At 46.0% G+C, this 12500-nt stretch overlaps 1 protein-coding gene across 1 annotated transcript in view; it reads left to right on the top strand.

Moving 5' to 3' along the window:
* LOC130297963 (uncharacterized protein DDB_G0290685-like) overlaps nt 1–12500 on the top strand; it is a 79292-nt gene that overhangs the window by 23380 nt on the left and 43412 nt on the right. The window contains exon 4 of the mRNA XM_056550835.1: nt 3685–3803. Within this exon, the coding sequence (XP_056406810.1) occupies nt 3726–3803 (78 nt within the window). The 5' untranslated portion in view covers nt 3685–3725. The remainder of the gene's footprint in view (nt 1–3684; nt 3804–12500) is intronic.

The following is a 12500-nucleotide window of genomic DNA, read 5'->3' as shown; positions in this document are numbered from 1 at the left end:
GGAGGAGCTTTACCCCGTGATAACATCAAGCCTCCCCGTGATATCTTAGGTCCTGTGTGTACAGAGCAGGGGGGGGGAGGAGCTTTACCCCGTGATAACATCAAACCTCCCCGTGATATCTTAGGTCCTGTGTGTACAGAGCAGGGGGGGGGGAGGAGCTGTACCCCATGATAACATCAAGCCTCCCCATGATATCTTAGGTCCTGTGTGTACAGAGCGGGGGAGGGAGGAGCTTTACCCCGTGATATCATCAAACCTCCCCGTGATATCTTAGGTCCTGTGTGTACAGAGCAGGAGGGGGGGGAGGAGCTGTGTGCGTCCTCATTCTCCCCCTGCACTGTCTTGTATTATACAGTAACCCCCCGACATGCGATGGCCCCAACATATGATAAAATCGACATACGATGTTTTATATGTCGGGGCCATCGCATTAACTGCTATCCGACAGCGCAAAATGCTTAAGCTGCTGTCGGATAGAAGTTTAAGCATCCCGGACAGGTTCACTTACCTATCCCCGCTGCTCCGGGTCCACTTCGCGATCCTCCGGCGTCTTCTGCATCTTGTCCGGGCCTCACTTTTCGGCGTCGTTATTACGTCACCAGAAAGCGAGGTCCGGACTCTGCAGAAGATGCGGAAGAAGCCGGAGGATACTGAAGAAGACACCGGAGCAGCGGGACAGCACCGGGAGCCCCTGGGACAGCATCGGGAGCGGTGAGGACGCGGTCCGGAGCGGCGGGGACAGGTGAGTGCAGCTTCCTATACTTTACATTGCACGAATCCCTCAACATACGATGGATTCGACAAATGATGGGTCATTTGGAACGAATTACCATCGTATGTTGAGGGACCACTGTACAGAGCTGCGCTCTGGCGCTCTCCATCCTCCGGGAGGGGGGTGAGGGGGCGTGGCTTAAATATCTGCAGATGTGCGGTGAAATGATCAAACCCATGGCTCTGCCCTCGCTCCTCCACTCTCTGTCCCCGCTCCTCCCCGCTGTAGCTTTGGCACACTTGCTCCTCCCCCTTCTAGCTTCGGCAAACTTCGGAAAGGGGCGGTCCAATTTTTTCACGGGTCTTAGAGGAGTAGTCCAGTGGTGAACAACTTATCCCCTATCCTAAGGATAGGGGATAAGTTGCAGATCGCGGGGGTTCCGACCGCTGGGGCCCCAGCGATCTCCTGTACGGGGCCCCGGGGCCTACGGCAATCTCCGACTCTGCCATAGCGATGTATTGAGGGGGCGTGTCAGCCGCCGCTTCATGCGGTGGTCGACACCCGCTATCTGGCCAGAGAGCATGGCCCCCGTACAGAGAGATCACAGGGGGCCCCAGCGGTCGGACCCCCCGCGATCTCAAACTTATCCCCTATCCTTAGGATAGGGGATAAATTTTCAATCCCGTAGTTCTCCTGTTCCCATTAACCTCTGTCCCCTTATATTGTATTTTATATACTGAAAATTCTAATAAAAATATAAAATCTCCTGATGAAATCCTATAGAATCCTAATGAAATCCTATAGAATCCTAATGAAACCCTATAGAATCCTAATGAAACCCTATAGAATCCTAATGAAATCCTATAGAAGCCTAATGAAATCCTATAGAATCCTAATGAAATCCTATAGAATCCTAATGTAATCCTATAGAATCCTAATGTAATCCTATAGAATCCTAATGAAACCCTATAGAAGCCTAATGAAACCCTATAGAATCCTAATGAAACCCTATAGAATCCTAATGTAATCCTATAGAATCCTAATGAAACCCTATAGAATCCTAATGAAATCCTATAGAATCCTAATGTAATCCTATAGAATCCTAATGTAATCCTATAGAATCCTAATGAAACCCTATAGAAGCCTAATGAAACCCTATAGAAGCCTAATGAAACCCTATAGAATCCTAATGAAATCCTATAGAATCCTATGAAATCCTATAGAATCCTAATGAAACCCTATAGAATCCTAATGAAACCCTATAGAATCCTAATGAAACCCTATAGAATCCTAATGAAACCCTATAGAATCCTAATGAAACCCTATAGAATCCTAATGAAACCCTATAGAATCCTAATGAAACCCTATAGAATCCTAATGAAATCCTATAGAATCCTAATGAAATCCTATAGAATCCTAATGAAACCCTATAGAATCCTAATGAAATCCTATAGAATCCTAATGAAATCTTATAGAATCCTATGAAATCCTATAGAATCCTAATGAAACCCTATAGAATCCTAATGAAATCCTATAGAATCCTAATGTAATCCTATAGAATCCTAATGAAATCCTATAGAATCCTAATGAAACCCTATAGAATCCTAATGAAATCTTATATAATCCTATGAAATCCTATAGAATCCTATGAAATCCTATAGAATCCTAATGTAATCCTATAGAATCCTAATGAAATCCTATAGAATCCTAATGAAATCCTATAGAAGCCTAATGAAATCCTATAGAATCCTAATGTAATCCTATAGAATCCTAATGAAATCCTATAGAATCCTAATGAAACCCTATAGAATCCTAATGAAATCTTATATAATCCTATGAAATCCTATAGAATCCTATGAAATCCTATAGAATCCTAATGTAATCCTATAGAATCCTAATGAAATCCTATAGAAGCCTAATGAAATCCTATAGAATCCTAATGAAATCCTATAGAATTCTATGAAATCCTATAGAATCCTAATGAAATCCTATAGAATTCTTACCTTATACTGAGGAGCAGAGAATCTCCACACAACAGCAGTGACTGCGACCAGGACCTGCTGGTGACGTCACAATCATGTGACCGGGATAGATAGGGGCGGTACTCAGCAGGATAGGAGATATTGTGGATGAAGGACCTGTGAAGATGGTCATGTGACAGCGGTGGGCGGAGCTCAGCAGTAAATACAGATATATATGAAGAGATCTCAGTCTCCTGTTTCCACATTCTGCTCTGTCAGAACCTTATATCAACCACATAATATATACTGAGGATGTGTATGTGATGTGGCCCCTGTGTGATTTAGGGCCCCTCCTCCTATGAAGGCAGCAACAGGACTATCCCCTCCAGCTGATCCAGTTGTCTCCTCTTCTCCTCCAGCTGATCCAGTTGTCTCCTCTTCCCCACCAGCTGATCCAGTTGTCTCCTCTTCTCCTCCAGCTGATCCAGTTGTCTCCTCTTCTCCTCCAGCTGATCCAGTTGTCTCCTCTTCCCCACCAGCTGATCCAGTTGTCTCCTCTTCTCCTCCAGCTGATCCAGTTGTCTCCTCTTCCCCACCAGCTGATCCAGTTGTCTCCTCTTCTCCTCCAGCTGATCCAGTTGTCTCCTCTTCTCCTCCAGCTGATCCAGTTGTCTCCTCCAGCTGATCCAGTTGTCTCCTCTTCTCCTCCAGCTGATCCAGTTGTCTCCTCTTCCCCACCAGCTGATCCAGTTGTCTCCTCTTCTCCTCCAGCTGATCCAGTTGTCTCCTCTTCTCCTCCAGCTGATCCAGTTGTCTCCTCTTCCCCACCAGCTGATCCAGTTGTCTCCTCTTCCCCTCCAGCTGATCCAGTTGTCTCCTCTTCCCCTCCAGCTGATCCAGTTGTCTCCTCTTCTCCTCCAGCTGATCCACTTGTCTCCTCTTCCCCTCCAGCTGATCCACTTGTCTCCTCTTCCCCTCCAGCTGATCCAGTTGTCTCCTCTTCTCCTCCAGCTGATCCAGTTGTCTCCTCTTCTCCTGAATGACCCCCAAGGATGGACAAGGACAGGAATGAGATGACTAAGAGAATATTACACTTCACCTTGGAGACCCTCCACCTGCTGACCGGAGAGGTGAGGTGACCCATCTACATTTCCACCATTGTTGTCCCCCCATCTACATTTCCACCATTGTTGTCCCCCATCTACATTTCCACCATTGTTGTCCCCCCATCTACATTTCCACCATTGTTGTCCCCCCATCTACATTTCCACCATTGTTGTCCCCCATCTACATTTCCACCATTGTTGTCCCCATCTACATTTCCACCATTGTTGTCCCCATCTACATTTCCACCATTGTTGTCCACATCTACATTTCCTCCATTGCTGTCCACATCTACATTTCCACCATTGTTGTCCCCTCCATCTACATTTCCACCATTGTTGTCCCCATCTACATTTCCACCATTGTTGTCCCCATCTACATTTCCACCATTGTTGTCCCCCCATCTACATTTCCACCATTGTTGTCCCCATCTACACTTCCACCATTGTTGTGTCCCCATCTACATTTCCACCATTGTTGTGTCCCCCCCATCTACATTTCCACCATTGTTGTGTCCCCCACCATCTACATTTCCACCATTGTTGTGTCCCCCACCATCTACATTTCCACCATTGTTGTGTGTCCCCCCATCTACATTTCCACCATTGTTGTGTGTCCCCCCATCTACATTTCCACCATTGTTGTGTGTCCCCCCATCTACATTTCCACCATTGTTGTGTGTCCCCCATCTACATTTCCACCATTGTTGTGTGTCCCCCCATCTACATTTCCACCATTGTTGTGTGTCCCCCCATCTACATTTCCACCATTGTTGTGTGTCCCCCCCCATCTACATTTCCACCATTGTTGTGTGTCCCCCCCATCTACATTTCCACCATTGTTGTGTGTCCCCCCCATCTACATTTCCACCATTGTTGTGTGTCCCCCCCCATCTACATTTCCACCATTGTTGTGTGTCCCCCCCCCATCTACATTTCCACCATTGTTGTGTGTCCCCCCCCCATCTACATTTCCACCATTGTTGTGTGTGTCCCCCCCATCTACATTTCCACCATTGTTGTGTGTGTCCCCCCCCATCTACATTTCCACCATTGTTGTGTGTCCCCCATCTACATTTCCACCATTGTTGTGTGTCCCCCATCTACATTTCCACCATTGTTGCCCCCATCTACATTTCCACCATTGTTGTGCCCCCCCATCTACATTTCCACCATTGTTGTGCCCCCCATCTACATTTCCACCATTGTTGTTGTGCCCCCATCTACATTTCCACCATTGTTGTGTCGCCCCCCATCTACATTTCCACCATTGTTGTGTGTCCCCCCATCTACATTTCCACCATTGTTGTGTGTCCCCCCATCTACATTTCCACCATTGTTGTGTGTCCCCCCATCTACATTTCCACCATTGTTGTGTGTCCCCCCATCTACATTTCCACCATTGTTGTGTGTCCCCCCATCTACATTTCCACCATTGTTGTGTGTCCCCCCATCTACATTTCCACCATTGTTGTGTGTCCCCCCATCTACATTTCCACCATTGTTGTGTGTCCCCATCTACATTTTCACCAGTGTTGTCCCCATCTACATTTCCACCATTGTTGTGTGTCCCCCCATCTACATTTCCACCATTGTTGTGTGTCCCCCCATCTACATTTCCACCATTGTTGTGTGTCCCCCCATCTACATTTCCACCATTGTTGTGTCCCCCCCCCCCCCCATCTACATTTCCACCATTGTTGTGTGTCCCCCCATCTACATCATTTCCACCATTGTTGGCCCCGCTCTATGTTCTGGATGTCTCTTTGTAGGTGAGGTCTCCAGATATCACTCTCACTACCTGGTAACATAGAAATCTATCCAGCACTGATGTATTCATTCCCTGTGTGTTCCCTACAGATGGAGTCATTGATAGAAATCCACCCGAGAGGTGTCCCCGTCCTCTGTATTCCCAGGACTGTCCAGAGGGAAATGTCCCAGAGATCCATCAGGTAGATGGTGTTAAAGTGTCCTTAACCTGTTGGGGACCACGCCCTTGCATCCTGGTACTTAAGGACCAAGCCACTAGCCTGACAGGGATTGGAACAGGATGCCCGTTGAAATCATTCAGCAGGCATCCCGTGCAAATGCCTGGGGGGGGTCCTGATCCCCCCTATGTCGGGAATCGCTGCAAATCGCTGATCAATTCAGATCAGCGAATTGCGGAATTTCCAGGCTGATCGAGTCTCTGATGACCAGAAAATAGGGATGATCGGAGCTGTCAGAGATCCTGCGATTGGCCGATCAGGACTGATGGCCCACAGTTTGGAGACCACTGTCCTTCCAGATGTTGCAAAACTACAACTCTCAGCATGCCCAGACTGTCCAGGCATGCTGGGAGTTGTAGTTTTGCAACATCTGGAAGGAGACTGTTTGGGGACCACTATACAGTGGTGTCCAAACTGTAGCACTCCAGATGTTAATTCAAAGCATGCCGAGACTGTCCAGGCATGCTGGGAGTTGTAGTTCTGTAACATCTGGCCCTTCAGATGTTGCTGAACTACAACTCCCAGCATGCCTGGGCATGCTTAAAGTTGAAGTCTTGCAACATCTGGAGGGCTGCAGTTTGGAGACACCTACACTACAACTCCCAACGTGCCCTTAGGCTGTCTGGGCATGCTGGGAGTTGTAGTATTGCAACAACTGGAGGCGCTCTAGTTGGGAAACATTGTCTGTTTCCTAACTCAGTGTTTCCCAACCTGTGTGCCTCCTGCTGTTGCTAAACTATAATTCCCACCCAGCATGCACTGACAGACCATGCATGCTGGGAGTTGGTTTTGCAACAGCTGGAGGCACATGGGTTGGGAAACACTGAGTTAGGAAACACAGTGGTGCGGAAACACTGCGGTAGTCTGTTACCTAACTCTGTTTTCCAATCCCAACCAGAGCGCCTCCAGCAGTTGCATAACTACAACTCCCAGCATGCACGGTCTTAGTGCATGCTGGGAGTTGTAGTTTTGCCCCCCCACGTGATTGTACAGGGTTCATTCACACGGGCGGGGGTTTACAGCAAGTTTCCCGCTACGAGATGCGGCAAATTTTCCCTTACAGCGGGAAACTCACTTGTAAACCTCCGCCCGTGTGATGTACCCTAAAAACACTACACTACACTAACCCTAAATGAAGAGTAAAACACTACACCCTTACACTGTCGCTGAACCCCCCACCCACCCCGCCAATAAAAATTTAAAACATCTTGTTCGTCAGTTTTTCCAAAACGGAGCCTCCAGCTGTTGCAAAATAACAACTCCCAGTATTGCCGGACAGCAAATGACGTACAGTATTTTTAGTGGAGTGTAAAGCTTGCATCCGGGTCCACCCCTATGAAAATCCCTAATTTAAGCCTCAAATGCGCATGGGGCCCTGTCCTATTTCAAGGAAACAGTTTAAGGCCACATATGGGTTATTTCCGTACTCGGGAGAAATTGCACTACAAATTTTGGGGGCTTTTTCTCCTTTTACCCCTTATGAAAAGGTAAAGTTGAGGTCTACACCAGCATGTTGGTGAACAAAAATTTTTTTTTTTACTCTAACATGCTGGTGTTGCCCCATACTTTTCATTTTCACAAGAGGTAAAAGGAAAGAAAGGCCCCCAAAATTTGTACCACAATTTCTCCTGAGTACGGAAATACCCCATATGTGAGCGTAAAATGCTCTGCGGGCGGACAACAAGGCTCAGGAGTGAGAGCGCACTATGTACATTTGGGACCTAAAGTGGTGATTTGCACAGGGGTGACTGATCGTTACAGCCGTTCTGACAAACTCAAAATAAATACCCACATGTGACCCCATTTTGGAAACTACACCCCTCACGGAACGTAACAAGAGTTATAGTGAGCCTTTAACACCCCACAGGTAACTGACAGATATTTGAAACAGTGGTCCGTGAAAATGAAGAATGTAATTTTTTTTCATTTTCACATCCAACTTTATTTAACCCCTTAAGGACTCAGGACGTTTGATTACGTCCTGTCCATTCCCGGCCCCCCGCCGCTAGCTGGAGGGGAGCCGGTGCCCAATGCCTGCTGAAATCGTTCAGCAGGCATTGCGGCATATCGCCCAGGGGGGGTCATTATACCCCCCCATATCGGCGATGGCTGCAGATCGCTGGACAATTCAGTCCAGCGATCTGCGGCAGATTCCGGGTCAATCGGGTCTCCGGTGACCCGGAATTACAGGCTGTTCGGGGCCGTCAGAGAACAGCCATAGCCAGCAGGGGTGAGGTGGCACTGGTGCCACCTCACAATCGCCCTGATTCGTCGGCCGACCAATCAGGGCGCCTGCTGCGGGTGTCACCCCATCCCCGGCGTGAATGTTGGGATCGGGGCCCCAGGAGCAGCAGCAGCGGCGACGACGAGGGACTGACCTGATGCGGCGTGGATCATTGTAGGTGAGTGACAGCCTCCTGCTGTTGCTTAGCAACAGCTCCCAGCATGCAAAAAGGGCATGCTGGGAGCTGTAGTTATGCAACAGCAGGAGGCAGACCACCTTATGGGCATGCTGGGACTTATAGTTTTGCAACAGCTGGAGGCACATTTTTTTTCTATGGAAAAGTGTACCTTCAGCTGTTGTGTAACTACAACTCCCAGCTTGCACAAACAGCTAAAGTGCATGCTGGGAGTTGTAGTGGTGCAACTGCTGGTTGCATAACTACAACTCCCAGCATGCCCGTTGGCTGTCGTGACTGCTGAGAGTTGTAGTTTTGCAACAGCTGAAGGCACACTGAGTTAAGTAGCAAACCAGTGTGTCTCCAGCTGTTGCATAACTACAATCCCCAGCATGCCCTTCCGCTGTCCGTACATGCTGGGGGTTGTAGCTTTTGCAACAGCTGAAGGCACACTGGTTGCAAAACCCTGAGTTTGTTACCAAACTCTGTGTTTCACAACCAGTTTGCCTCCAGCTGTTGCAAATCTACAACTCCCAGCATGCACTGATAGACCGTACATGCTGGGAGTTGTAGTTTTGCAACAGCTGGATGTTCCCCCCCCCCAATGTGAACGTACCGGGTACATTCACATGGGCGGAGGTTTACAGTAAGTATCCGGCTGCAGGTTTGAGCTGCGGCAAATTTTCTGCCGCAGCTCAAACTGCCAGCTCAAACTACTGTGAACCCCCGCCCGTGCGACTGTACCCTAAAAACACTACACTAACAAAAAATAAAAAGTAAAAAACACTACATATACACATACCCCTACACAGCCCCCAATAAAAATGATAAACGTCTGGTACGCCACTGTTTCCAAAACGGAGCCTCCAGCTGTTGCAAAACAACTACTCCCAGTATTACCAGACAGCCACTGACTGTCCAGGCATGCTGGGAGTTTTACAACAGCTGGAGTCCCCCTGTTTGGGAATCACTGGCGTAGAATACCCCTATGTCCCCCCCCCTATGCAATCCCTAATTTAGGCCTCAAATGCGCATGGCGCTCTCACTTTGGAGCCCTGTCGTATTTCAAGGCAACAGTTTAGGGTCACATATTGGGTATCGCCGTACTCGGGAGAAATTGTGTTACAAATTTTTTGGGGGGGGGGGGGGGTATTTTCTGCTTTTACCCTTTTTAAAAATGTAAAATGTTTGGGAAAAGAAGCATTTTAGGTAAAAAAAAAAATATTTTTTTTTTTACATATGCAAAAGTTGTGAAACACCTGTGGGGTATAAAGGTTCACTTAACCCCTTGTTATGTTCCCCGAGGGGTCTAGTTTCCAAAATAGTATGCCATATGGGTTTTTTTTTTTTTTTTTGCGCTGTCCTGGCACCATAGGGGCTTCCTAAATGCGGCATGCCCCCAGAGCAAAATTTGCTTTCAAAAAGCCAAATGTGACTCCTTCTCTTCTGAGACCTGTAGTGCGCCAGCAGAGCACTTTTCACCCCCATATGGGGTGTTTTCTGAATCGGGAGAAATTGGGCTTCAAATTTTGGGGGGTAATTTCTGCTATTACCCTTTGTAAAAAATATAAAACTTTTGGGAAACCAAGCATTTTAGGGAATTTTTTTTTTTTTTTTTTTTACATATGCAAAAGTTGTGAATCATCTGTGGGGTATTAAGGTTTACTTTACCACTTGTTATGTTCCCCGAGGGGTCTAGTTTCCAAAATGGTGTGCCATGTGGGTTTTTTGCTGTTCTGGCACCATAGGGGCTTCCTAAAGGTGACATGCCCCCCAAAAACCATTTGTCGCTCCTTCTTTTCTGAGCCCTCTTCTGCGCCCGCCGAACACTTTACATAGACATATGAGGTATGTGCTTACTCGAGAGAAATTAGGTTTCAAATACAAGTAAAAATTTTCTCCTTTTTACCCCTTGCAAAAATTAAAAAATTGGGTCTACAAGAACATGCGAGTGTAAAAAATGAAGATTGTGAATTTTCTCCTTCACTTTGTTGCTATTCCTGTGAAACACCTAAAGGGTTAATACACTTACTGAATGTCATTTTGAATACTTTGGGGGGTGTAGTTTTTATAATGGGGTCATTTATGGGGTATTTCTAATATGAAGACCCTTCAAATCCACTTCAAACCTGAACTGGTCCCTGAAAAAAAGCGAGTTTCAAAATTTTGTGAAAAATTGGAAAATTGCTGCTGAACTTTGAAGCCCTCTGATGTCTCCAAAAGTAAAAACTCGTCAATTTTATGATGCAAACATAAAGTAGACATATTGTATATGTGAATAAAAAAAAATAATTATTTGGAATATCCATTTTCCTTACAAGCAGAGAGCTTCAAAGTTAGAAAAATGCTAAATTTTCTAATTTTTCATAAAATTTTGGGATTTTTCACCAAGAAAGGATGCAAGTTACCACAAAATTTTACCACTATGTTAAAGTAGAATATGTCACGAAAAAACAATCTTGGAATCAGAATGATAACTAAAAGCATCAGAGTTATTAATGTTTAAAGTGACAGTGGTCAGAATTGCAAAAAATGGCCGAGTCCTGAAGGTGAAAAAGGGCTCAGTCCTTAAGGGGTTAAATTTGGTCAAACACCTGTGGGGTGTTAAGGCTCACTGTACCACTTGTTATGTTCCTTGAGGGGTGTAGTTTCCCAAATAGTATACCATGTTAGTTTTTTTTTTAGCTGTTCTGGCACCATAGGGGCTTCCTAAATGTGACATGCCCCCCATTTCAGCAAAATTTGCTCTCCAAAATCCCATTGTCGCTCCTTCCCTTCTGAGCCCTCTAGTGCACCCACAAAGCACTTTACATCCACATATGAGATATTTCTTTACTTGAGAGAAATTGGGTTACATATTTGGGGGGACATTTTCTCCTTTTACCCCTTGAAAAAAAAAATGGGCCTACAAGAACAGGTTAGTGTAAAAAAGGAAGATTTTGAATTTTCGCCTCCACTTTGCTGCTATTCCTGTGAAACACCTAAAGGGTTAACAAACTTTCTTATTGTCATTTTGAATACGTTGAGGGGTGCAGTTTTTATAATGGGGTCCATTATGGGGTATTTCTAACATAAAGACCCTCAAATTCACTTCAAAACTGAATAGGTCCCTGAAAAATTCAGATTTTGAAATTTACTTGAAAATTTTGAAAATTGCTGCTGAACTTTGAAGCCTCTGATGTCTCCAAAAGTAAAAACATCTCAACTTTATGATGCAAAAATGAAGTAGACATATTGTATATGTGAATCAATATATAATACAGTGGTTCCTCAACATATGATGGTAATTCGTTCCAAACGACCCATCATTTGTCGAATCCATTGTATCTTGAGGGATCCGTGCAATGTAAAGTATAGGAAGCTGTACTCACCTGTCCCCGCCGCTCCGGACCGCATCCTCACCGCTCCCGATGCTGTTCCAGGGGCTCCCGATGCAGCCCCAGGGGCTCCCGATGCTGACCCGCTGCTCCGGTGTCTTTTTCGCGATCCTCCGGCTCCTTCCGCATCTTCTGCAGGGTCCGGACCTCGCTTTCTGGTGACGTTATTACGTTGTGGCGCTGGCATGGCGTGCATAGTGACGTAATAACGACGCCGGAAAGTGAGGCCTGGACCCCGGAGAAGATGAAGAAAACGCCGGAGGATCGCGAAGTGGACCCGGAGCAGTGGGGATAGGTAAGTGAACCTGTCCGGGATGCTTAAACTGCTATCCGACAGAAGCTTAAGCATTTTGCGTTGTCAGATAGCAGTTAGTGCGATGGCCCCGACATATAAAAGCATCGTATGTCGATTTGATCATATGTCGGGGCCATCGCATGTCGGGGGGGTTACTGTATATTTGGAATGTCTATTTTCCTTACAAGCTTCAAAGTTATAAAAATGCTAAATTTTCTAATTTTTCATGAAATTTGGGAATTTTTCACCAAGAAATGATGCAAAAATTTACCACTAACATAAAGTAGAATATGTCACGAAAAAACTATCTCGGAATCAAATTCATAAGTACAAGCATCTCCGAGGTATTAATGCTTAAAGTGACAGTGGTCAGATGTGCAAAAAAATGCCTGGGTCCTTAAGGTAAAAATGGGCTGGGTCCCCAAGGGGTTAATGTGACCATAGGTCCCACCCTAATTAAAGGGGAACTCTGTTTGATCTGTATGGAGCCCCCCGCGATCTCCTGCCCGGCGCCCCGGCTCTCCTCATGAAGAATAATAAATAAATAACTGTGATGAAAATACCAAAGTCGTAGTAATAAAATAGCAGAACCCCAATAAGATATAATAATAGACATGTCCCCCATGACTTCTCGGGTCACTTACCTCTTCTATAAAACATTGTGA

This window comes from Hyla sarda (assembly GCF_029499605.1).
Source record: "Hyla sarda isolate aHylSar1 chromosome 1 unlocalized genomic scaffold, aHylSar1.hap1 SUPER_1_unloc_12, whole genome shotgun sequence".
In the NCBI taxonomy this organism is placed as follows: Eukaryota; Metazoa; Chordata; class Amphibia; order Anura; family Hylidae; genus Hyla; species Hyla sarda.
Note: the sequence above shows the minus strand (reverse complement) of the source record. Positions and strands in the feature narration are given on the sequence as shown.